Source organism: Lates calcarifer, linkage group LG21, assembly GCF_001640805.2.
Source record: "Lates calcarifer isolate ASB-BC8 linkage group LG21, TLL_Latcal_v3, whole genome shotgun sequence".
Classification (NCBI taxonomy): domain Eukaryota; kingdom Metazoa; phylum Chordata; class Actinopteri; family Centropomidae; genus Lates; species Lates calcarifer.
Genome location: NC_066853.1, coordinates 2,546,308 through 2,573,572, shown reverse-complemented (window position 1 = coordinate 2,573,572; position 27,265 = coordinate 2,546,308). Strand labels below are relative to the sequence as shown.

The 27,265-nt window shown below is 42.1% G+C and overlaps 1 protein-coding gene across 1 annotated transcript; it reads right to left on the bottom strand.

Annotated features, from left to right (window-relative positions):
• Positions 1-3,258: 3,258 nt before the first annotated feature.
• Positions 3,259-26,065, bottom strand: numbl (NUMB like endocytic adaptor protein). Its single transcript, XM_051065719.1, has 10 exons — positions 25,840-26,065; positions 23,651-23,801; positions 20,535-20,609; positions 17,307-17,381; positions 13,400-13,540; positions 12,849-13,056; positions 12,491-12,760; positions 7,963-8,148; positions 7,658-7,867; positions 3,259-7,475 (listed from the first exon to the last, which is right to left on the bottom strand). Exons 1-10 carry the CDS (start codon positions 25,923-25,925, stop codon positions 6,712-6,714), a joined length of 2,166 nt encoding a protein of 721 aa, XP_050921676.1. The 5' UTR covers positions 25,926-26,065; the 3' UTR covers positions 3,259-6,711.
• Between the last annotated feature and the right edge of the window lie 1,200 nt (positions 26,066-27,265).

Here is a 27,265-nt window from a genome sequence, read left to right as displayed (position 1 = left end):
ACTATACTATGACATTTTTGACCAATTTTGACACCATACAATACTATGACATTTTTTGACCAATTTTCATGCCTTACTATACTATGACATTTTTTGACCAATTTTGACACCATACAATACTATGACATTTTTTGACCAATTTTGACACCATTACTATACTATGACATTTTTTGACCAATTTTGACACCATACATATACTATGACATTTTTTGACCAATTTTGACCCCTTACTATACTATGACATTTTTTGACATATTTTGACCCCTTACTATACTATGACATTTTTTGACATATTTTGACCCCTTACTATACTATGTCATTTTTTGACATATTTTGACCCCTTACTATACTATGAAATTTTTTGACCAATTTTGACACCATACAATACTATGACATTTTTTGACCAATTTTCATGCCTTACAATACTATGACATTTTTTGACCAATTTTCATGCCTTAGCTGTACTGACATTTTTTGACCCATTTTGACACCATATTATACTGTCATTTTTTGACCAATTTTCATGCCTTACTATACTATGACATTTTTTGACCAATTTTCATACCTTATTATACCATGACATTTTTAACATATTATGTCTTTTGATTTTTTATAACAAGATACTTTAATACCTTGCTATACTGATATTTTTTATGACTAAATATATTCTGACATAACTAAATTGATATGAACAATATGACAAATGTAGATCAAAGTTTAAATTGTGTCCTACACAATACTATCAGTGATCAGTATTTAAAGATTTTCTAGTTCAGGCAGTATCCTTAATTTAGGTTTTAACATGTCTGCAGCTGAGATAATGACAGAGTAAGTGAATACAATAAACTAACACTGACCTTCTGTAAATCCTCATATCTGTCTCTCTTCTATCTCTGAGCTCAAGTGTTTCCTCATTCAAGTTTGAGTCCTGTTGAGAAAATAAACAATAAACATCAACATAAAGCTGGGTTTCTGGGTATTTAATTTCAAACTGTCAAAAGTTAGAAAAGTAAAAGACACAATCCACAAAGAAACAAGTGTGTGCACTAATGAGAACTAGTTCAAGAATGAAATATAATTTCTACACAAAGTCAGAGGAAGTGGTGTTCTTCTATCCACCAACCCCTGAACAGCAGGGGAAAGAAATGTGCATTAATTTGCATTTTTTTATTTTCAAACGTTTGTTAAATTTGGTTGGAAAAACCCCCCCGAAAAATTACAACATTTCCAGTGCGACACTGACAGCTGAACAAGTCCTTCACACAGACAGAAAAGAAAAAGAGAGGAAAAGAAAGATCCACAGTTTGGTAATAGCCATCAAAAATGTGTTTGATTTAATTTTTATTATAAATACAATTTATCTGTGTTTAACAAATTAATGCAATAATTATTGACAAAAACTATGAAATACAATAAACTTCTGATCATTAGCATAGATTAATTTTACTTTAATATGACCAGCAACTCCCGTTTTTGTCTATCAAACTACATTCAAAGAAACTGTGGCTACTCTTATTAATACAATTGATCTACCTCATCGATCATGACGTCCTCTGACATTCTCTCAGCTGACTCATGGAGATCCAGCAAGGCCTCCACATCCTCTGTCTCTTTGTTCACCGTCTCTGGACTTCATCCTCTCCTCTCAGACATGATGCCTCAGACATGGGTTTACCTCTCAAGATAACCGTAGGAGCTCAGTCTACAGACACAACGTTGTTTAAAGCCTAAAGAGAACAAGAAACCATAATTAAACACATGTAAGGCTGTGTGGCACCCTTGAATCACACAGGACTCAGGATGAACAGATTTAAAGAAAGGATGATAAAGAAGAGAAAAATAACTTTGCTGGTCTTCCAGTGGCTTTACTGATACTGGGTGTAACTGCCAACCCATCTATCTTAAAACAAGTTTCAATATACAAGGCAAGTATCACATCAAAATCACATTATAAAATGAATTTAAGTAACAATCACGTTTAAAATCGTCAAAACTATCAGAATTCAATTAGGCTTAATATCAACTTATAGAATTGTATAATCGACAGGTTCATTAACCACTAAAATCGCCAATTCTGTGCTAAATACAATGTATGCGTATTTAGAACGTGGTTTGAGCCTACATGACGCTTCACCGTTGCTATGGCAACACGTGACGAACGGTGTTAGCTTACATTAGCTGGTTCAGCTGACCAACAACAGTCATTGTTAACGGAGCCCTGGAGTGGTCATGGCCACATCAATTGCCTCACCTTCGGCAAGTGGTCATGAGGACTGTCCGACTCGCTCCTGCCAGCCACAGGTGAAGGCTCCGAGCCATTTTGAGGCGTCTTTCGATTAATTATTTGTATTTTCCTTATCTTCTTTCCTTATCCTCTATCTTCTTCTTATGAGCAAGAGCGTTTGATCCCCGATTAAAGTTTCTCAAAATGTTTCCGTTTTTAATCGATTTAAACTAGTGTAAACAACACAAACCGAAAGATAATTCCTGTAGCCCGTGGTGGTGATTACCGCGTGGAGAACGGCGTTCTACGGTTCAGTCGCATTCCGTTGACGTCATACGCAAACAAAGTACTGATGTGGGTTCTGTCCAATCACAAACATTCGAGACACATCCTGTATATAAAATATTATGTTCTTATTTTTAATTTACTGTTACTTTTATTAACTATTGAACAGAAAAGATTTTAAAACAAGCATTCAATTGTTTTGTTGCTTTTATTTTTCTCTCAGAGAATGTTCTGTTTAAATTATTGTACATGTATGGTATTGTGTGAAGCACAAAACCTATTTAACTAGAAATGTGTTGCTCTAAAACATCTTCAGGCCACATGTGAAATTAAGTGATCTATAAAAGGTCGATGGGTTAAGGTCTATGAGGGGAAAGTCACACACATTTATGGAGAGATCACATTTTGCATTTATTCCTGTTTTATTGAGAACTATAGACTTGGGAATAAAAAACAAGGGCCATCACATTGCCAAGAGCATTGGCAATCTAAAAGAGCATTTCTTTTTTGACAATATCAAATCTCTTTTGTATCTGAAAATTAAAACTATAGTCTTGGTGTCTACACGTAAAAACTGAGGTGCCAGACAGACAAAATTAAATTAAAATTAAATTAAATCAGCTTTGGGAAAGATAACCACGTATTTACTCAAACAAGCTGTTGGAACTTCAGTTAAGCTCAAAATTTACTTAACAGTTGGATGAAAGCACTGAAATCCCAGGAGTCAGAAATGAAGGTGAAGTCGAGGGTAAAGGACAGAGAGAAGATGTTTATTTATGAGGAGTCAAAAAGTCACACCTACAAAACATGAGCAGGTGTAAATATTATATTACTTTATTTATCTTTTGTACAATGTAATTACAATACAAATATGTAGGTTTAAATACAAAAATTCTGTAAATAAAGATTAAAAATAAACTGGTTTGCTTTGTTACCATCACTAAACTATGGTTTTACAATCAAGTTTATGAGGTCATTTAGTTTGCTTGAACGCGGAAACACAATTAACTACATTTATAATTTTTGGAGGGCGTGCAAACAAGAGTCGAAGGCTAAAATATATTTTTCAGTGAAGTAAAAGCATTGATCTCATGAGTGAATCAGTCTTGTCTTAGAGGGAGAGCAGTTTGGATTTGTTTGGAGGGGGAGGAAATACATTTGAAAACAAAAAGGACAAAACCCTGGTTCTCTGAGAAAGCAGCCAGTCAGAGGGGATCGCTGCCACAGGAAGAGACCCAATAAGCTACTTAAACAGTGGGGCGTTAACAAGCAGGAAACCTAATCAGTGGCGGTCCATATCCATACAATTCAATTCCCAAGAAACATAACAGGATCTGTGGCCAGATTACAGGTTATATAATCTGTGGAAAAGCCCTTCAATAAAGAACATTTCTTTTTTATAATGTTGCATCTTCTTGAATAGACTTTAGTGACTGCAAGTTCAAACACAGAAAGCTTTGTTGACATTACTGAAGTTTTAACTACATAGGAAGTTGTACATACTTAGAAAAAAATCTTGTTTATGAGACTGCAATTATATAAAAAAGCAACATATTCTTTTTTTTTTTAAATATAATGAAAAGTGATTGTGAGGTTTGAAGAGTTGAGGAACACAACGCTGAAATGGAAACGGCTCGGCCTCGAGGCAAAAACAATGTAAGAACGACAAACAGTGCTCTGTTTGTGGGCTGCGTGATGAATGTGTCTCTTAATATTTTCACACCATCTGTCTCTCTTTATCACGTATCATCTCATTTTCCTTCCTTCAGACTTCCTCCATCTCATTGTTTAAAGGTATAGCTCCATTCTCTCCTTCAGTCTCTCACGTACAAGTTATCCTTCCTTCTTTTCTTCTAGCTATCTATTCTTCTACTGCTCTATATTTTATCTTTTTTGGTAATACATCAATCAAATCTTGGTTATCTCTCATAGCTCTGCATCATAGATCCTCTTGGTTCGTTCGTGCCTCAGTCTGTAGCCATGTTTCCATATAATTGTCACACGAATTTGAAGCTAATTTTGCGATGACGCAAAAAACTGAATTGTGAATTAGGTGCATTTCCATGAACTCGTTTGGACCGAATAAACTAAGATGTGTAATAAACAGAGTAGAGGAAGTAGAGGTCACAAACCAAAAAACAAAATAAGAGCTGCAGTCGAACAGTCTTTTTTTAAATGACCTGGAAGTATCTAAGTGGTTGAATTCTCTAAAGGCTAAGGAGAGGAGCTTCAGTGCTCTCTATCTTATCTCCTTTAGCACAGGATATACTAAAGGAAAGGAGATAGTGCCGTCCCACAATTCCTTGCAGCCACAGGGTTTAAAGCAATGCACAAGTTCTAATGAATTCTCTTTCACATCTTTCCTTGACCTATTAATGTTTCCATCGAGGTCAAGGAAAAGTGGTTACTAAAGGAGATAGGGCTTAAATATTTGACTATTCAACCGCAGCCAAGTTGTTTGCCAACTGATAAAAAACCCTCCAAAGAAGAAGAGGAAACAAAACAAGTCACCTTTACAAGAGAAAACAGATTTCTCTTCCTCTTAAAAGTGGAAATGGCTGATTACCTGTCTGCTACGTCAGAACTTATTTGGAAAAGGTGCCTTTTCTTGAAAACGCAAAAACCACTTCAAGCGAGCATAAAAACATTTTTTGTGAAACTGGGGATGTTTTTTCAATTTTGCCAATTCTTATACAATGTCTCAAAATTAGCCTAAAAATACATTAATGGAAACGCAGCTCATGTTCCTCTTCTCTTCTCACTTCTCATCATAAAAACCCAACATCCATGACGAGTGCAGTACCACTGCAGCCGATACAGTAGCACAGTGGCGGTAAATACACAATCATACTGTATGTGATGAGATTATACCCTGTGTTTGAACACATTAAAGGATTTATGAATGTTGGAATGTAGTGCATCATTTTTTCAACCAGTTGCACAGTGTTGTAGTGTTTTTTTTTTGTTGTTTGTTTTTTTCCACTGAGTTGTTAAAGTTCCTTGGGTTTGTCTGGAGATGATGGAGTCCAAAGGACCGCTGTGCAGTATAGTCCAGAGTGTCTGTGTGCTGGATATCCTGAAGTGATTTCTCATGTCCCGGTGCCCTGAAGGAAGGCGATTAGCAACAGAAATGGGCTACAGAGCCAAAGTGAAGCCAGACTGACTCGACCAGCCTCAGCAGCAGTGGAGCGTATATACGTGAGGGCTTAGCGGGTGGAAGAAACATGCCACTATATACACTTCCTGTTTCACATGTCGTATTACACGGCACTGTACTGTCAGCCCTGGCTATTTGGTTCCTGTTACATGACTCAGTTTCCCACAGTGCTTTCCTGTTACCTGTCTGCTACCTGTAGTTTCCCTCCTCTTTAAGGTTCAACAAAAATAAATATGGGGGATAAAAAAACAACACACTCCTGAAACACTGCTTTAAAAATTTGATCTTTAAGTATATATAACTCGTTAAAATAAAAAATAAAATACAATAAATAAAATAATTTTGGCCATAAATCTCTACTATTGGTCAGTAAGTCCTTTTCGGTTGGTAGGGTCAGGGTCTTACATCATTGGCTAGTCCTTTCAGGTATCCAGACTTCTGCTGTGCTTAGCTAAGATCAGCATCAGTCTAATCATCAGTCAACAAATCAGTCCTCCGCTTCTCTGCAAATCGTGTGGTGCAGCCACGTCCACGAATTCTCCACCGAAACCTCCACCAGAAACAAAACTGCCAAAAACATCTTGAGGGATTGGAATGCATCTGAGTGGAGTCCCCTTTTAAAGAAAGAAACCACTGAACTGTGTCCCCCCTCCACAATGTCCTCAAAGGGGTGGTTCAGGTACAGTACATCCAGGGACTTGGAGCAGGTAAAGTAAAGCCAGAGTGGAGAAGTGAAAGCAGTGAAGAGAGGCGGGTAGCAGGTGGAGTGGAAGGATTCAGTCCATCAAGTCCAGTGAACTAGAGACCTGATCCTCCAATGGCAGCCTAGCAATCTGCCAACCAACCTCCCAAGCTCTCATGGGAGTGTAAAGAAAGCAATTAAGATCATTATAGTACTGACTCCTTTGAGAGCTTTTAACAAGTTGCTAGGCTGCCACAGGTCAGATGCTAGGCTAACTGCAAGGACCTGCATCCCATTCTAAGCAGAGATGCCTGGTTTCCTTAGGCTTTAACTCCAAGGCTAGCACTACAGCTTTGGGAGGCCTTAGAGTTCAATCTCAAAAGTCTTCTGCAGATTGTTGGAAAATGGGTTGGCTGCTGCAGCCGGTGCCTTGTTCCCCGCTTGCTGAGTTGCCGGTTTGCTCTCCAGCGCTGCCCACTTGGCCTCAAAACGGTCGTCCTCTTGAGAATCGCTGGCCACTGGAGCCGTTAGCTGGCTGCCCTCTGGTGGCCAGCTGCTACCGCTGCCGCCGTTCCCGCCGCTGCTGGAGGTCCCATTCTGGAGGGCCATCATACCGCTGCTGTGCAGTGGAAGGCCATTAATGGCTGTCGATAAAGGTGGAGTGGAAGAGAAAGGTGGTGTAGAAAACCCTCCAGTGGACCCGACCGCACCAGGTGCTGGGTAAGAATGGTGTGGACCAACTGTTCCCAGTGCCCCCACTTTAGGTCCTCCTCCAGTCGAACCCATGGCTCCGCCTGCACCTGACGAACCTGTGGCGGTACAGAAGACGTTGGCCACCATTTGCGACGGCGTGATGCCCACTACAGGCACACTGGCGTTGGGGTAGGTCATACTGCTGGCCAGGCCTGGCATGTAGGTCTGCATTGGCACAAAGGCCGGTTGGACAGGCTGGCTGGCGAACATTCCCACAGGGGCTGGAGTGGCATCGAAAGCTAAGGGGAAGGGCTGCATGGAGCTTGGAAGGGAGCCTGGGGGTCCAGGAAGAGAGGGCTGGAGCATGGGGGCCCCAGACATGCTTGGACCGGACATTGTGGGGATAGACATGGAAGGAAGGGACATGGGAGGTCCTGACACCGGAGGACCTGGTATTAGAGGAACTGATGATATTGACATGGGTGGTAGGGGCATTGGGGCCTGACTTGAGAGGGCAGGGGGCCCGAAATTAGGGGTTTGGACATGGTGCCAAGGGACATGGAGACGGTGGTCACTGGAGCAGCTGATATGGCCGCCTGACTGGACATTTGATGACTTGTGGGCGGTCCAGGGATGGTGGGGATGGTGGGACCTGGAGGAGGGGTCTGCTGAGCCTTGACGGCCTTGGAGACCTCCTCGAGCCATCGTTCGGCCTCAGAGGGCGTGCGCTTGTGTCCGCTCTGCATCTGCATCTGCATCTGCATTGCAACAGAGACTGCAGGAGGAGAGTGAAGTGGAGGCTCTGGCTGCACCCATGAGGAGGTCGCTAGAAAGGATAAAATAAAAAATTCAGAAATTGAGTGTGATCGTTTCCTCAGCGATGATTCAATAATACCATTGATCTGATGCAGTGCTTCTTACCCTGCATTGGTGCAGGTGGTGGGGGCAGGACAGGGGGCACAGTGCAGGCTGGGGGGCCATTCGCAGACATAGAGGGGTTGGAGAAGAGCTCATCCGACGGCTTGGTGAAGGAGGTGTTGATCTGGCTACACAGGGCGTTGATACTACTGTCTCCCTCACCTGGCAACCCCATGTCCATCTCTAGTACTAGCAAGAAAGAGAAGCACAGAGGGAGGCGAGGAGGTGGGGAGGAAAGCATGAAAAGAAGAGATGGAACGAGAGAGGAGGAGGACAAACAGAGAGAGAGAGGAAAAAATATTAATTTGTTTGAGTCAAGACGACGACAATGAAGACACGATTATAAGACAAATATGGTTAACCAGTGATGAACTGCACAACCTCATGAAGTATCATCATTCATTTGTTAAGTTTGACGTCATGATCGACGAAAATACTATTTCCAGGTCTAACTTTGCCGAGGCTTTCCTGTTTTCAAGATGTCACAGTGCTGTGTCCCATGTTGTTTGAACAGATATGAGTCCAAAGTTTGACGCCAGTGGGTGCTAACATTAGGTAGCCGGCCTAGCAACTACTAGTAAAAGTGGGTTCTCCTAATATAAGCTCTGGGTTTTACAGGGTATGTCTTGCTATGAGCCCATATCTTCATGTTTTGGTTGTCAGTCCTTTTCTGTGCTCCCCCAAAACCTAGCTAGCTAATTTTATCTGTTTTCACTTTAGCTGAGCAAAGATAGTTAGCTAAGGCCAACTCTATTTAGCTGGGCACCACAGAAAAGCACTGACTATCGAAACATGAAAATGTGGGCTCATGACAAAAAACCCTATAAAACCCATAGCTTATATCAGGGGTACCAGCTTTTAGCAGCAGGTGCTAACCAATGCTAATATCAGCTAAGTTATCTAGCTGATGTTAGCACCTGCTGGCAACAAACTTTTATTTGAATTTATCAACTGCAGCCATTTATTCTTCTTCTTTCTTGTCACAAGGAAAGCAGTAGAATGACACTGAAAAGTTTTTGGACTCAGATCTGTTCAAACAACATGGGACACTGCACTGCAGCATCTGGAAAGCAGGAGAGCCTCAGGAAACAGTATTTTTATAGGTCGTGACGTCAGACTTAACAAGCAGATCGCTTTGTGTGTCTTGTACAGAGACTGAGCTCAGTTTATCCATGTTGATTAGGTGGCGTAATGTTCGTGTCTGACTCTGGTTTGGACTACAGCTTTAAAAACTCTCCTGCACAGACTGCAGATATAAATAGATATAATATCTAATTCTCTGTTCCTTTTCCCCTGCGACCCCTCCTTCACAACCAAGGCCTCAGAGACAGAGGATTTCTGTCTCCTCCTCTCCTCCACTCCCTCATCCTTCCAAAAACACTCGACAAAGACGAGTTTGACAACTTCACAGGATGCAGAAGAATGAATGTGCAGAGGAGTGGGATTAAAGTGAAGTAGCATGGGGTCACTGTGGGTCATACCACAAGCCCTCTCCTCTAATATATGTATATCTCTCTCATCTGTGTGCATTGTATAGTTACAGACCTTGAATTATGCTGCAGGGTGCAGAGGGCGCTGCAGGCATGTGTAAGGCCTCCTATTAAAGATGGCTCTGTGCTTTGTTCTGCTAAGACCGACCCTGTGATCCTGGAGTTCAGATGCACTCTAAGCACTTCACATATGAGCCCATATGTTTGTGTATGTGTGTGTTTGTCTCAGTGCAGCGGCAGGTTCAAAGGCTGGAAGGAGGCTTGCTGAAGGCTAATCAGGACAGCTGATCGACCACACAAATCAATACAACAATTGTTTGAGGAGTCACAAGGGAGCGGCGAGAGAGAGTACTGTGCATACAGGATTCAAGCTGCACCAAATCCACCACCACTGAATATACAGACCCAATCCCAGGGCTGAAAAACTTTTTGTTGTTGGAAACTTTCCATGGATATTAATGGGAAAACTAAATTTGCAAAATTGAAGGTTAGTTTATAACAGGGAACTTAAATGTAGTTGAAAAAAAAAAACATTTTACGTCATTATCACACCTAGCCTGTTTCTTTTCCTTTATCCAACATCAACTGTAAAATATTTTTAAAGACCATCCAACTGACAAAACAAAATGTTTACATTTATGTTTGTGTATGATACAGTGTGAATAAATTACAGAAATTTCCAGTGAATTCCTGTTAATTCATGTTAATCCCCATGGAATGTTTCCACAATTCCCCACCTTAAACTCAAGTCTTTATCACCATTGAAAAAATGACACCAGACAGTGCACAATTGAACAATATTTTGTTGCATCTGGTTCCCTTTTAACAACGATGAATAAATAACATAAAAATATAGAAATAAATATAAGAAATAAGATAAATAAAATATAAAAATAAATATAACTATATTATTGCACATGAGGTTTTCATGTAGTGTGTGTGTGTGAATTTGCCAGTAGGGTGTGTAAATTAACAGTTACCCATGGAAAGTTTCTGGAAATGTACCCGAAATTTTCCAGCCCTTTGCAAGCCTGCTCTGCCCATCACGGGAGATTAAGAGACGGAAATGAAAGGAGAGAATATGAGAGCTGAATGTTGTGGTTTAGTATTCCAGTCAGATGAGCCACCCCCAGTCAACTCTCTCATCTCCCCTAATGACTATAATCAGCCTCACTACTGAGCGCCCTGATCCCGCGGCACCACACGGAGTGGGTGTGTCCATGTCTGTGTGTGTGCATCAACCTGTGAGGGGTAAGTCAGTTATTATTAATTGTCCTTAGTAAGAAATTTTAAAAAAGCCAAGAGCTCTCAGAGTCGCACGAGCTACAGCCGTCACTGCTGTCGCTAATAGCAGTAATAACAGCACTTCATATAACTGCCTTTTATCTTCAATGAAAAAAAAAAGCCAAGTGTCGGGGGATTAAAGTGAAGAATTACACCTTGTCTGCATGAAAACATGAATAGAAATGCATCTGAGAGAGTGACTGTTTCGACGTCGGCAGTGTCGCAGTAATCTGACAAAAAACGTGTGGTTTCTGTTTGTGTGTACAAATACAAACTGCATTGTGGCTACTGAGCAGGCATTTTGATACCAAGTGTAAATTAAAATGTGGATCAATCACCTCCAGAGGAAATAAAGTGAACTGATGTCAGGGTTTAATTAAAGACTTTTGCATCTGCGAGTTAATATCAACTGCCAATGTTATGACAGAAATTCTTCTCTGATTACATCCGGTAAATATGTTTTTATTTTGCAGCAGATATCTGATCTGACTAGAGAAATGATTCTACTGTGATGTGGGAGTCTTGTGAGCTGTGTGTGAAATCTGCATTTCAAGTAGTGTTTGTTTATATTGCTGTGTACTGTTTAAGTCTCTTTTCAATTTAAAATAAATTCAAGTTAATACTGAACTCTTGCCATTTTAATCAAAAGTAACACTAATACAAATTGTGACACATTCCCTCTAAAGCCTCAGCTATTCTCTCTTGCGTACATGTTCAGTTACGGACACCACACCGAAGTTGTTTCCATTTATATTCCACTTGGAGAACGCTAATCATACATGTATAATTGATCATCGTCAACGTATACGCGTATATGCACTATGATTCAAATCAAAATGGTGACAACCACGCAAAAGCAAGAAAGTCGTGTGTAAACCCTATGGACACAACAAATCTGTGTATACATGGATGTCCACAAAGAGCATCGTGAATACCCCTCCAATGACAAAATTTACTTCACATGGACCCTAGTAGACTTTTGCAGATGTGGAAAGTCTAACACTGGCTTTAGAGGTTTTACAAAAATTTTTGGGGTGGGGAGAAAGACTGAACCACACATTTCATTTTATTAAATTAAAGGTTCTTCCCAGCATTATTTATATTTATACATGTTATATTTCTTTGGATCGTCACCTTGACTAAAAAACACTGCAATACATCCCCGCATTATGTCAAGAACAGAACTGAGATGGATTTGTTTTATTTCACTTCATGCCATTAAAATGTCTCTAAAAAGTTACCTTTACCTAATGGCTTTTGCATAATTATCTGTACTTTTATCCTTTATTCTACCATTACCTTAAACTGATTTTATGTTATTTTAATCATTGTCTTTGTTTTCTTGCTTTCTTTTATTTGTCCTTCTTTGTGAAGCACTTTGTAACAGTTGCTTTGAAAGGTGCTTTATAAATAAAACCATTATTATTATCACTATCACCATCAAAGTGTATTAAAAAATTCTTTGGTCTCTTCTTTTTCTGTGCTAATTTTGTGTTGGTTTTGTTTTGTTTTCTACTGCCCAACCCTTGCTTTAGGCAGATGCCAGATGCCCAATAATAAATCAGATCTGTTCAGTTTTAAATTTCACAAGGGAAGACTGAGATAAAACATATGAGTTGCTTTCTGACAAAAAACAAACAAACAGTCCCTAACTCTGTCTCTGAATGACAGATGAGTGCATTTCTGCACCAACAGTTTGTGACTTTCTGACCCTTGTGAACAGCAAACAGCAGAACACGTAGAACGCCTCAACTCACCAGGGTTCTTGGCCTGGAAGTCGGTCTTGCGTTGCAGTGTGGATGGCAGGTCATTGAGGCGGAGCGACAGCTGCCTCTTGAAGGGAGAATTCTTCTGACTGAGCGCCGGGAATCCTCGGAACGAGCCCTGACGCACCAGCTGCTCGATGGGTGCATGGCGGCGGGGGATGGCATGAGGCCCGCCTGGTTCTGGGCGATCCATGGGGGACGCCGCGCCCTCGGGTGGGGAAGCGGTGCCAGGTGGGAGGGCTGGGATGGCAGATGGCTGGTCTGGAGGAGGAAGGGGTCAGTCAGGACATAATATTTCTAACTATATTCACAGTTATTGAAGCAGACATGCTTGGAAACATCCTCCTACCTTTCTTCTTGTCCTGCAGTTTGTCGTCGCGCTCACTGCTGCTGCCCTGCTGGCTGCAGGAGGAGTTTGCACGGAAGGAGCCCTCACGTACGAACGAGGTACGACTGGCATCGAAGGACGCCGTCACGCCGCACTCCTTCTCTCTGCGCTGCTTCCTCTCCAGACAGGCGGCGAAGGCACAGCCGACTGCGTGACTCAGTCTCTCCCCCTGGTGGAGCAAAAGAAAACAGCGATTAAAATTATTTATACCAAACCTGGATTGATCTTTTTCACTTCCTGTCTCTTCGAAGACAGCCATGTTCAGTTTGAGATGAGCACATGTAGATGCACAGATAACTATGGGCCTGTGTCTAATCCCCTCTCCTAATCCCACAGGTCTCCTCCATCCACATTAATAATCCAACTCACAGTCTAAACTTCTGAAAGCACCACGAGGCTGAAACCACAGTGCACCATGACAGTTCTGTGGCATTTCTCTTTCAGTCTCGACCACCTTATCCTCATGGTGAGTCAAATAAACACCAATGTCATGAGTTTATTTGTCGTCTCACCGAGTCTTTGAGCGCCATGAAGCAGTGGCACATCCACCGTCTGGTGGTCCCGTCTCGGCAGATATAGGAGAAGGCCTTGTCGTAGTTACGATCGGGGGCGCAGAATGAAACCTTCTCTATGGTCTGGTCCACGATGAGGTCCTGAGAGACAGAGGGGAAAAGACACAGGGAGAATCAGATTTAACAGCTCACAGCAGAAAGCCAGTCGAGGTGGAGGTGCTGTAAATTGCTTCAAATCTCTTAACGGCAGCTTTGACCAATGACAGACAGAAAATCTGGGTCCAACTTCACCACAGCTTGTTTTCAAGAAACACCCTGTAGCCATAGTTTATATCAGGGGTGCCCACTTTTACCAGTAGGTGCTAACCAATGCTAACATTAGCAGGTAGCACCCACTGGCGTCAAACTTTTTGTTTTCTGTTTTTCTTGGGCTTCTCCCTGTTAAGCCTAAGGGTCCCTGCTTTACCTAGCAGGTGCTAACATTCGCTAGGTTTCTTTGTGTTTCATTTAGCTAGCTAAGGCCAGCTTTATTAGCTTTAGCTGGGCAGCACAGAAAAGGACTGACAACTGAAACATGAAGATGTTGGCTCATAGCAAGAAACACCCTGTAAAACCCACAACTTAGACCAGAGGTACCCGGTTTACCAGCAGGTGCTAACGTTAGCTAGGTTAGCTGGAATCAAACTTTGTTTTTCTTCATTCGTTTAAAAACTAAAACTTATCAACTGAATTTCTTCTTCGCTTTCTCATCACAATAAAAGCAGTAGGATGACACTGAATAGATTTTTGGACTCAGGTCTGTTCCAACAACACAGGACACAGCACTGCAGCATCTTGAAAGCAGACGAGCCTCTGCAAAGTTGGACCAGGAGACAGTATTTTCGTCAGTCGTGACAGCTTGGAGACTGATCTAATGCTTGACACGCTGCTTTCAACCTCAGTTTAACCCGATGAAACCCTCCTCACTTCACATGCACAGAAAAGAAAATGACTGCAGACTAATGACACCGAACCCTCTTTTCACCTCTGAGATGATGCCACTTCTTGTCCTCCCTCTTATAAAAAGGGTCATTCAGCCTGTGTCAGTGTCTATAGAGGGAAATTTACATTAAGGGGCCTCCTCCTCCAAACTCACCTCTTTGACTCGCCGAAAAACAGAAAGAGAAGGAAAACAAGAGCACCGAGAGAGAGGAGAAAGAGAAGAAAAAAGAGGGTTCACACACTCATCCGTGCACTTCCTTCCTCTCCTCCAAAAAACAAAGAGAAGGGGGAAGAATGGAGGAGGGAGAAAAGAAAGGAGGGATGTGAGGAGAAAGAGGTGGAAGAATAACAGCCCCATTCATTGTGGGCCAATTAGTAATTGAAGGGGGATGCTGGTACCGAGGTGACAGGCTGTGAGTGTGTGTGTTTGTGTGTGTCTTCTTCTCTGGTACAATAATCTGCAGCAGTAAAATGTGTTTATGCGTGGGCAAAGGTGACTCAGATCATGTCTTTATATCTCTGAAAGAATTAGAATAAAGCAGAGAAGCTTGTGAGTCAGGGTGGCGCATCTATGCAGAGAAGCCTCTCTGCCTTTAGAACAGGACATAAAATAGAAAAAGACTTTACTGTTTCTTTCTACTGATGCATCATGAAGGTCATGAGGAGCGGCGTCTCTAATGAAACCCACATATACTGTACGTTCACAGGCTGTGGGAAAGGCTTTGACTAATGGTTGTGTGGGTGTCCACTGAGGACAGGTTTGCTGATTCATACATGGAGATTGGAGGCTTATGGCTAATGTTTTAGCAACGTTAGCATTCATTTGGAGTTATGTTTCCGGCCACCTGACGAACTGAATATTAGGGATAGGATTCCTACAGCGGAAGAACATTTTTGTTTAACCAGAAAAAGCAGTTTTATCACTACCAGACTCCATTGACAAAAACAGCGATTTTACCAAACAGAACACAGGAGCTGCTGTGTTAGTGCTCTTAGTTGGTTTGTGTTGTTGTGTGGTACTTTTACTTATATGAAGTAACTGATTACTTCTTCCACCGTTGAAAGTCACACAACAACACAAAGTAACTAACAGAATGAGGCAGCAGTATTCCAACAACTCCTGTTAAAATTCCTGTTTTTGTCAATGAAGTCTGGTAATGATAAAATGTCTGTTTATGAGAAAAAGGATCTTACTCTTAAATAAAAAGGTCTGTCTCTGTAAGAATCATATCCATAATGTTGTCCGACATTTATAATAACAATCTGAGCCTGTTCTGGTGCATTTATCAGGGACTATTTTCACCCATGGATTAATACAGATTTGGTGAGCTGCTTCCAGCATCAGGACGGTGTATGTGGGATTGATTCAAAACCACCTACAGTGCCAATGTTTATGGTAATGAAGGAACATGTCTCTCAGAGTAGCAGTGTGTTTTAAAGAGGAATAAGACAGAGTATCTCAGGCTGTAGCTGCACATATTTCCAGCCTTATCTTTGTTTAGGTGAGATACATCACTGCGAAGGATAAAAGATAGAAGCTGTGGGACAATGGGGGACTGCTCCACTGGGCTCGCCCTCTCTCTTCCTCTATTCTGTGCTGCTCTTTATTCAGCTCTGCTTTCAATAGAGCCACAGCGAGCTGCACTCAGTCTGTAGGAGGCCTCCCTCGCCGCCAGACACTCCTCAAGTGCATGTGTGTGCGTCTGTGTTTACGTGATCTTCCCTCCCCCACTAAGCACCTTCAGCAAGGAATCATGAGTCACATATGCCAGCTCTGAAACTACACAAACACCGAGGCCAAAAGTAGCATCAGGAAACAGTGGATGCTGCTGTTGGCCTTAAGCCGGTGTCAAACTGGGACAGGGTGTTGCTGGTACTGTTGTTGGTTTGTAGGTGGTCTAAGGATGGAAAGTATCTTTGTGTTTTACCTGAATAAGAGAATATAAAAGACAGAAAGTGCTGTAAAGGTGGATGTATGTTTTAAAGATGACAATCGAAGAGCATCAGAAGGCCTGAGGGGACATTTCTGACATCTTTGCTCTCTGTTTTAGGCATCCTCACGATTCTAGGAAAACCCTAGGACTCGAGACCTGACACAGGACCTGTACAGATTGGGATTCACGTTTTTCATGGTCCATCAGGTCTGGGTCGGGTCCTGTCCGATTGCTGTCCCAGGTATGTTATAACATATTATCTGAGAGGACGCAGATGAAAGGTCAGAGAGCACAGAGTGATAGTTAGTTAGCAATGCTAACGTTAGCAGCTGTTAGCAGTTCAAAATGACAGTCGAAGTTGTCTTTATTATCGTAAAGAGCCGTACTACATGCATGACAGGAAGTGGACTTTTAATCTGAAACACTGAGCGCATTAGCAGCTGTTTCAGGACGCAAAGTTTTGTTTTGAAAACCTGTAAATTAACCATTAGCTTGTCAGTAGAAATTAGCTGTGAAATCGGTGCTGATTGAGTCTGATGCTTCTCAGTTCTACATGGGTCCAGGTCCCTGCTTTCAAGGAATAAACTGGTCTGGTTGGACATGGATTTTTGGACCTGCGAAGTAGGGCTGCCCCCTAGAACTCAGCTGGGAAGTCCCAGCTTCGTTACAATTCTTTTATCTGTCTCACAGTTAACACACAGAGCTGCACGAGCGACAGGCTGTAAACTTAATCTAACTTACACTAAATCTTGTCTTAAAATGACCAAACCACAAAACTGCGATGGAGGTGGAGACGTGATAAAATGGCCGAACAGTTGAATTGAACACCCAAACCGAGTCGAACAAAAATCTCTGGATCAGCCCTACCGTGAAGATTTCTACTGTTTCCAAGACTGGAAGACACAAACTCGTCCTCGTCCTTGTTGCCGAATGAACAATGATGTAAACAGAGAGTGAGAACGAATGCACCATAAGAAAAAGTGTTTTCTCACCTTAGTTTTGTCGTCCACCACCCTGAGTCCATCGGCTGAAACCCACAACACTGCCTTTACTGTCTTTTTCCCGCTCTGGAACGACAAAAGAAAAGCAGAGAGGATTTCATTTGTAACTCAAAGCGACATGTGACTGAATAAATGTTCAATTATTTGCCTAATTTCTCCAGATGTTCCTGAGCAGTATTAGCATGAAAAGCCACTTTTACTCCGTTATCTGTGGCTATGTAAAGTGATCATTACATCCTTACAGCAAATGAGGAAGCGGTGGATTAAGAGCGGAGAGGCAGAGGTAAAAAAAAAAACAAAAAAAAACTGTGCCAGCTGGCATTGAGAATCATTTCTCCAGAGGAGGGCACCAGGCAGAGCTAATAACACACTCAGCATGGACCGAGCTAAAAATACACCGGCTGAAAAAGCAACAACTCCATGTGAGTGTGGAAGTGTGTGTGCACATGAGTCTGCATATAAATTGTGTGTGAATAAGGGAAACAGAAAGTCGGAGCGCTGCAGGAAATGGCTTTGAAACCCACAGCGACGCGATAAAACGCCTCAGATTTTTGCATAATCCCAGTGAGAAGAAGAAAAGAGAGAGGCAGTGAGAATAGGGAAAAGAGTGAAGGAGGAGAGGAATCAGAAGAGGAAGATAACTTCAGAAGAAAGTTTTCAGCGCAGAGAGGAGAGGGAGCTGCTGAAGAAAGATGCCGATAAAGATGGAGGATAGAAAGAAACAGTTGATCTAAGCAGGTGCAGAAACAAACGAAAGGAAATAGACATGAATTAATGCACAAAACATCTTTCTTGTGCGCATTAAGCTTTGATTTAGATCCTTTTAACAGGATTTCTCCCTGAGATTCTCCAACGAAATGCTGCCTTTTGATATATAAAGTTATATTTCTACTTAGGGGATCAAGTTTATAATGATTGGACCTGGAAGTTAGCGTCATCCCTGGTTCCCTCGACAAAAAGCCAGTGAGATTTTTCACTTGGCTTTTGGATTATTGTAGAAAATACATTCATGATACAAGATAATCTCCACTGCTCTAAATACAATCTCCAGAAGAAACAAGCTAGTGTTACTATAAACGAAATAGAGAACAGTCACATGACATCAATGTCTCCAACTTGTCATTTCATTTAGCTCCGAGCTCTTCTACAAAAGCCTTTTTCTTCTCAGAAAGTTCGTAAAACGTTTCCAAGAGTGCAAGTAGAAACACCACTACAGAGTAGATTGGATTTTCATGTTCGGCGTGATGATGCTAGCACTCTGTTTACACCTGGTATTAAAATGCGATCTGTATCCAGACACGTTATCCAGATAATCGATCTTGCCTTTGCGTTTACACCCCTTCTGATCGAAAACAGATCTCCGTCCTCTGGATTAAACCTCTGTGACTATCAGATGTAGTTGTCAAAAACGTCTTCGCAAATTTACGTGTTTCTGTAGGAACTGTCCAGTTTTGCTTGGACAGCACAATTTTGGTTCAACTAATTTCTGATGCAAGAAGCGCGCAGTGGTATTCAGTTAGAGATCAGAGTGGAAATAATAATGTTGCGTAGGTCCGGTACATACGTTTTTCCTGATCTTGATAAGGTGTTGGGAAACTGATCGCAGTTTAATAGAGTTTAATATGTTAGCAACCACCTTTACTGATGTATTTTTGTATCGTAGAATAAAATGTGAAACCAAAAACCCATCAACTTTGGGATGAGGGAACCAGAAGTGCAAAAATGTTAAATAATTTCCAGGTTTTGCTAATTTAGCTCCAGGTTTTAGGAATCATTCCTACAGGACTTTATAGTCCAGATGGATCCCATAAAGAAAAGCAGCGGCAGAGCTACAGATGTAAAGACAGTGACAACACCTGTTTTCTTCACCGCTGAGTGTGTGGCCACCTGACACTGACCAGTCTGTTCACACGCTCCCTGTCCCAGTCCGTCTTCCCATGGGGGTGAACTCTGTGAGTGTGTCAGTGTGTGTTTTTAATGTGTGTATGTTAGTCCAGATCTCATTTTCTGCTCCCGTGGGCGTAGTGGGATCAGACAGAGAACAACTGATGAGCAGACAGATATGGAATAAAACCCACCAGGGAGGCCAAGGTGGGAGATGAAAGTGGTGAAGAGGAGAAAATAACAAGATGGGAGAGGTAACTGCAGAGAGTATTGAGCATGTGTGTTTGCCTTTGGTCGATACTTTGGTGCAACTGGGTCTGTAACAAGCTCCAGCGAAGGTCTATAGATCAAAATAAACCTGCAGTGCTAAAGCAAGGGAGGTGTATGAACACTGATCAGCCACAACATTAAAACCACTGACAGATGAAGTGGATAACATTGATTGTCTTGTCACAGTACAATGTTCCAATGGGAAACCTTAGGTCCTGCATCATCTGGATGTTACTTTGACACCTAAGCATTGTTGTAGACCAAGCATACCCCCCCATGGCAACAGCACTCCCCAATGGCAGGGGAACAAACCCACCATGCCACAAGTAACACTCAGAAATGTCTCAAGGAACACGACAAAGAGCCCAAGGTCTTGACCTGGCCTCCCTACTTGATCCAGCATTTGTAGAATGCTGGAACAAGCCAGATCCATGAATGCCCCCAACCTGAAACCAACAGGACCAGGACCAATGGCAGGACCAGAAATGGTTCAAGGAACACGACAAAGAGACCAAGGTGTTGACCTGACCTCCAAACTCCCCAGATCCCAATCTGATCAAGCATCTGTGGGACCTGCTTAACATTGTGTAGGTCCCTCTCGTGTCACCAAAACAGCTCTGACCCATTGGGTAATGGACACAGGACCATTCGGCAGTGGATACTTGGGGTCCTGTGAATTGCCAGGTGGGGCCTCCATGGATCTGGATCATCCCACAGATGCCGGATCAGATTGGGATCTGGGGAGTTCGGAGGCCAGGTCAACACCCCTGACTCTTGGTTGTATTCCTCAAGACATTCCTGAGTGGTACTTTTGGCATGGTGGGTATGTCCTGCTGGGGAGGCCACTGCTATTGGGCAGTGTTGTTTGGGGGGTATGCTTGGTCTACAGCAATGTTTAGGTGGATGGTACATGTTAAAGTAACATCCAGATGAATCCAAGGACCAAAGGTTTCCCTGCAGAACATTGTATTATAACAGGACGATCAATGTTTTAACTTCACCTGGCAGTGGTTTTAATCTTGTGGCTGATTGGTATGTATGAGTGTCTGTGTGTGGGATACTTACAACTTTTAGCTTCTTCACTGCCTCCTCACATACATGCATCCCTCTCGACTCCTCCACCTCCACCAGCCCCAGGTACTGCGGAGAAAAGAAAGTAGAAAGTAGAAATATCAACAGCCAGAACCAAACAGATGTTGACAGGTATTTCTTAGTTTTAATGTAATTTAGCAACACTTCATCTGAGCTGAACTGAAAACTGTCAGAACAAGAGGAAGAGACAAAGTGGCACAAAAGCAACCAAAGCCTCGTTAGTCCCTATCAGTATTTCTATAAGTGCTAAGAAATTGACAGGCGAGTGGCTAATAAGCACCCCTACTGGATTTACAGCTGCATGTTGCAGCTGATAATGAGGACAGGAGAGAGGGAGGAAGAAGAGGAAGAGGAGGAGGACTGGAGTAATTTATAGCCTCACATCCCCTTTTGTTGTCTCTCCAGTGTTCTGCTCTGTGGTGTACGGAGTGTCCGCAGGGACACAATTAAAGCTCCCATCGCTACTGCTACTGCTGCTGGAGTCAGAAGCCAAATGACGAAGAGAGAGGAAGACGAGTTTTCAGGGTTTTAAGGAGAGCTCCCAGTTTTGGGGAGATTTGTCTCTGGATTAAAAATAACCTGTTGTAGACAAAGTGTGACCAAGTGTGGCAGTTTTGTAAATGAAACAAATCACAAAAGTCATGGTTCGATTTCCAAAGAAGGAAACCTCCCTTTCAGCTCATAATGCATCTGTTGGGAAGACCCTGATTTAACTCACAAAACTTGATTCAATGACTTGTTACACTTTTTTAAGCAATAAAGGAGCAACAGTGTGGCAGGCTGTAAACTTTTCAACCGAGTCTTGTGTTAAATTAACAAGATGGAGTCAAGGGTGGCGAGGTCAAGTCGGAGGTAAGTTCGACAGATATGTGGAGACGGCTTTGGATGAAAATTCAACATGTAATTCTTCTAAAATTATTGCTGTAAATAATACTAATGAACATCTGCTGTTTCCTTTGTAGGGATGTTTTCACACTTGGTTGATTTCCGCCCTCGAAACAAATTAGTCAGCACTTTTTTGCACATATGTAAATGCTCTAAAACGAACTTGATATTGCACTCGCTGAATGAGGGCGGCTGGTAGCAACAGAAGGTGGAGTAGTTTGGTTTGACTGCACTACTGTGTTTGTCTTCCCTCAGCAGTCATCTTGTTCCACTTGAAAGCTACCCATAATCCAAAGCAGTAAAGGTCTGAAGAACAGGAGGACTGAAACCCATCGATACTACTTTCCATGCCTAGAGGACATGAAGTTGGTGGGTTACGTGAGACAGTATAGAGAAAAACATCAATCAATAAAGCAACCAATGATCTACTGAGGACGCTTATGTAACTTCTGTATCTGTCTGCGTCACTTGTTTAAGTTTCTGCTGCTCTAAAAGTAAACTTTTCAGTTTTTTTCTCTCTCTGTCGCAGTTCAGCAGCTCTTGAAGAAGCATTAATAGTGCATGACGCGTGAATACATTTGGAGGGAAAAACAGAAATGAGAAAGAGAAGCTGAGGAAGAGAATAAAGACAGTGAGGTTTTATTTAACACTGCAGTCTCTTGTTGTGAAGCTCGGAGCTTCACTGCCATCTCATCGCTAACTCCTTTTGTTTCCAGCCTTCTCTTCTCTTATCCACTTCTACATCTCTCACTTTCTCATTTCATATCTCACGATGTCTTTCCGTGCCCTCATCCATCACCCTGTCATTTCCTGTGGTCTCCTCAATCTATAACTCCACCTCATCGTCACTCCTCCCTCCCGTCTCTCGCTGACATTGTCTCTCCGGCTCTTCAACAAATCACTTCGGTTTTCAGCGACACAGATGAGGGCTGGTTATCGGCAAATTGGGCCATTAATAACGCTTCTTCTGCATTTATTGCAAGTGCAGCTAAAATACGAAGTCTGTGCAAAACACCACATGGTTCCTATGAGGATCAAACAAGAGGCATGAGGATGTAAATACCATAAACTTAAATTCACATATTGCCAAATATCACAAGAAACCAAGGTTTTCTTTATGTATAAAAGACACCAAACTCTGTCATGTTAATGTTTAATAAAGCGCATTTACAATTTATGTGATTCATGTGACATTAAAAAACATGTCCAGCCGACTACTACTTTTTATAACCTTAAATCTTTAACCGGATGAAGTGTTTTTAGATCTTAAGGGACCAATGTGTAACAATTATGAGCGGGTCCTCTTCAACGGAGTCTACCATGTTTCTACAGGAGCCTTGATGGACAAACCAAACACCTTTCAGGGTTTAATGTTGACGCCGGAAGACGAAGAAGACAAAAGGAGAGAGTGATTACAGTATCTAAATATAGCTACATAGACAAACTTGACAGACAAGCCAATGCGGTAGCTGACGCCATTCTGTCACCTGATGGCCTGTAGTTATTGAGTTGGTTGTAATCTGCGTTCTCACCACTAGATGTCACTAAATCCTACACACTGGCCTTTTACGTTATCAGAGGAACAAGCTGAGGAAACAGCCCCTCCTGATGTCCTGTGTCTGCCCAAGAACATCAGAGAAACACTGATTTTTATGTTTATCAACACTTTTATCCAAAGCAACTTAAAAGTGAGGGACAACACTAAAGCCCCAGTACAGCAGGAGACCTTTAAGTAAGAGAGTACATAGTAAATGCTACTTCGGCGTGTTAGGGTGTTAGATGAGCTGTCAGGAGCTCGTTCCAGAAACCACAAACCAGAACAGTCTGGACTGAGAGCACCTTGGGTGCAGGGTGATGCCAGGCGACGATCCTTGGAAGAACATAGTGGCAGAGGAGCATAAGCCTGAGTTCAAGTAGATGGTGCAGACCAGGATGTTGTTCTGTAGGCAGCATTAGTGACTTGAATTTGATTCAGTTTTTGCATTTGGTTTTATGACTTCAACAACCTCTGTAGTCAACTGCCTTTTTTGGGAGCTTAAAAAATTATTACTGTTTACTGTCTATTATAAAGTATTTACTGACGTATTTTATGCCGTAGAATAAAACATGAAAATGTCTTGAGCTTGTGTTAAAACCGCAGACCTTATTTCAGACATTTAACCAGGAGACATATAAATCTACATCATACTGGTTCGTGAACTCACCCGAACAGCAAAGTTACATTTGCCCTTGCGTACAGCCTCCTCATCCGCCTGCCACTGATGCGGTCTGCTGGCCTCTGGCACGTAGGTGGGCTTCTTCCTCCTCAGACTCTGACGAAGCTTGTTCATCTCCGGGGTCACGTGCTCCCTGGTACTGCAAACAAAGGAGGCGGACATTCGGTTAACTCTCCAGAGGCTGGTTTTTGAGCTCTTAAATCGCTTCACAGGTTTAAAAAAACACAAGTGAATCACCACATTCAAATAATTCTCTTTAACAAAAGGAACAAACAACATGAATTTACCCTTCGACTTAACAGTAAGACTCATTAAAAGCTAATTAAATGCAACAGTGCAGAGCTATAATTTAAAGAAACGCCACTCGAGAGCTTTGTACAGGATCTATAGTTGCGTGTTTCATGCAGGATTACGAGCGAAGAGGGATGGATTTCATTGATCATCTCAAGCTCATTATGCAGTAATCATCCAATAACAAGGCAGTCAGTACGTGAGGGTCATAAACACCACGCCACCCGCCCCCCCCACACCACCGCCACCATGACGCCCCGTTTATTCCCCATTCAGAGACAAATCACACAGGTAGAGTAATGACCACAAAGCAGAGTGCATGATTTCATCTGCAAGATCAAGAAATGCTGAGCGACACACAAACACACACATGGACACACAAAGACACACAATCCTCTCTCTCTCTCTCTCCCTCTCTCTCTCTCTCTCTCTCTCTCTCTCTCTCTCTGCTGCTTAATTAGACCATTCAGCCCGCTGGCCTGTTTAGCGATGCTAATTTCCCCTGCATAATGAAACATGACGCCATCAAAACATGACCTGCTTAAAAATGATAATTACTGTTTTCATTCCTCCACAGTCACATCCCCCCTCGACAGAAGTACAATTTTAAAAAAAAACACCACACATCTCCTCCTCCTTTCTCCTCTTCTTCTTCTTCTCTGCTTATCAAAACTGAATTAACTGCATCACCAGCTCTTCTATTATCTACTTCAAAAAACTTCAAGTCTGACTTTAAGGTTCCTTGTCCTCAATCTCTGTTGTAACTAGACCATTTTCTCCCTGTGCACTTTGATCTGATAAAAAAGGCTCCAGCAGGCTTCAGCTCCTAAATCCACAATGTTAAATCCATCAACTACGCACAACCAAGGACCCCAGAGCCAGAGCATCAAACTTTTAATAAATTAAATAAAAACTGTGGGGGGATAAGAAGACATATTCATGTAAAATGTTTCCTCTGCTTTTATTCATCCATAAATCTTGGGTTACTTTGATAAAAGACACGGGCTGCCCTTTCAAAGCCGACGATTTGCTGCATTTGTTGGGAACACCCTGATTCAACTCAGGAAAAAAGGGTTTTAACGACTAGTTACCGAAAGCAGGAACATGGACAGATAAACCGGAAATTCCTGGTTTTACGACAAGTTAAAATCCAACTGATGATGCTGTCAGCAGCCCGGCAGGAGAGACACTTCGCAGTGCGTTAGGATTTCATGACCAAGATGCTGCTGCAAAGTCATTAAGTCACAATTACACAACTCTGCAGAGGGCTTTTAATTTGAAACAACGGTTACAGGAAGTGGAGACAGTGGTGATTAGGAATGGGTATAATTAATCGATGATCGATTATTGATTGCTAATAATTTTGTCAGTCACTTCAATTCGTCAATTTAATCGATGTGGCCATATCAGCGAGGTTGTGTAGTGTGTCTTGAAGCAATATAATGATTTTCACTACGTAGCAGCAACCAGCAGGAGAAAACCAACATTTATTAGCTGCAGATCTTTGTTGTTTTTCTTTCTTAGTTCAACTTTAAAGACTTTGTTTAAGATTCTTGTTGGACTATAATTTCTTTGATTTCATTGAGGGAAAACAAACTTTCCTTAGCAGCCTCTTTTCTGCCATAGACGTTTTCACTAGAAAAAATAAAGATTAATCGATAATGAATTGTTAATTTTCTCGATGATTGAAAAAGGAAATTTCTTCAAATGGTGAGGCAAGGAGAGAGAACGAAGGGAAAAAGAAGTGAGGGAAAAATAGATTCACCTAGCAACAAGAACCAATCGTCAAATCTTTGCATTGCTTTGCATTGAACAGCCAAATCTGATTTGACTGACAAAAGCTGGGTACAGCCCCCATAAAGACTAAAACTGTATTGCTTTCCTACCGTCTTGTTGCTCCGTAAGGTGGCATCCTGGCTTTAACAGGGTGCGAAAGTGCACAGATATTACACTGAAGACTTGTAACATCCATATGTGAAGTTTACTGTATCCTGAAGAGAGGGAAACGTCTGTCTGCTCTTCTACACACAGGTCAGGGTTTAAATACAATATATAGACACACACAGCGGCTCATCACTTCTCATAATCACTGCTGTGTTACTGGTAGTCGGTGCCAAATGCTGGCGTGCCGGAAGCGAATGCAATTAGATGCATCTTGCGCGCACACTCAGAGGCGTGTGCAATGCGGAGTATTCAGATGCAGCAGCTCGAGTGGCCTCGCTCATTCCTGGCATGTGAGGCACGAGTCGGCTGCCAAGCCCCTCTGCAGCTAGATTTGCACACATGTCGAGGCTTGTGCCAGTCATTTCTGGGCGAAGCGCCAAATGACGGGCACCTGGCTGGAAGCAGCACCGCCGGGGCAGGTGTGAACGGTGTGTGTGCAGAGGAGAGTTACGGGGGCAGGGTGGAGGGTGAAAGGGGGGAAGGAGGCTGCTGGTTAGGGAATACAACATGCCCTGTAACTGCCCTCATATGGTTTGGGACAGCAGGAGAGGAGGAGGAGGAGGCGTGAGCGAATAGGACTGGCATCTGATACCAGTCCACGGGGGAAAGTCACAGAAATGAGGCAATGTGAACCGAGGATACGAGGACAAAACGTGGCCAAATGAGGAAACGAGGGGAGAAAATTAACAACACAAACCACCACATCCTCCTTTTCTTCATACAAATGTCATTTAATAAACTGGAACTGTAGCAGAAAAGGTCTGTTTCAATTCACAGCTACAAACCAAATCATTAAAACCAAACCTTCATCACCACAACAATTCACAGGTATTTAATTTAATCGTGTTGAAAAGGACAAAAAAAGAAATTCCTCCTCCTCGCCTGCCGCTTCAAAGTATAGCTCCAAAGCCTGAGAAGCACATTCACCTCGACTTCATCTTACAAAAGGCGTTTGTACTAAATGTTCCCTCTGTAATTACCACCATATATTAAACTTAAACAGATATGCTAATGAGGTTATTAACTCTGCTACAGAGTCCAGTAGCAGCTCCCACTTCAACTCAACAACGTCAGAGTTTCCAAAGATTGTAGAATATGTGAGAGGATTCTGGAGAATCAATGACACACAATGCATCCAGTGTATGTGTGGAAATATGAGGGCGTTAATTGCTCTGATGCAAAGTTTACTGGGAAGTCAGACAGACCAACAAACCACCACCAACAGCTAATATATACACTTATTTCTCTAATGTTAAAGCAAGTATAAGCAGATGTAAAATATTGATTATGTGACATGGGAAGCATTAATATAAACACTGTATCTTAAAGCAAAAATTTGACATTCTGGGAAATGTGCTTCCTTGCCAA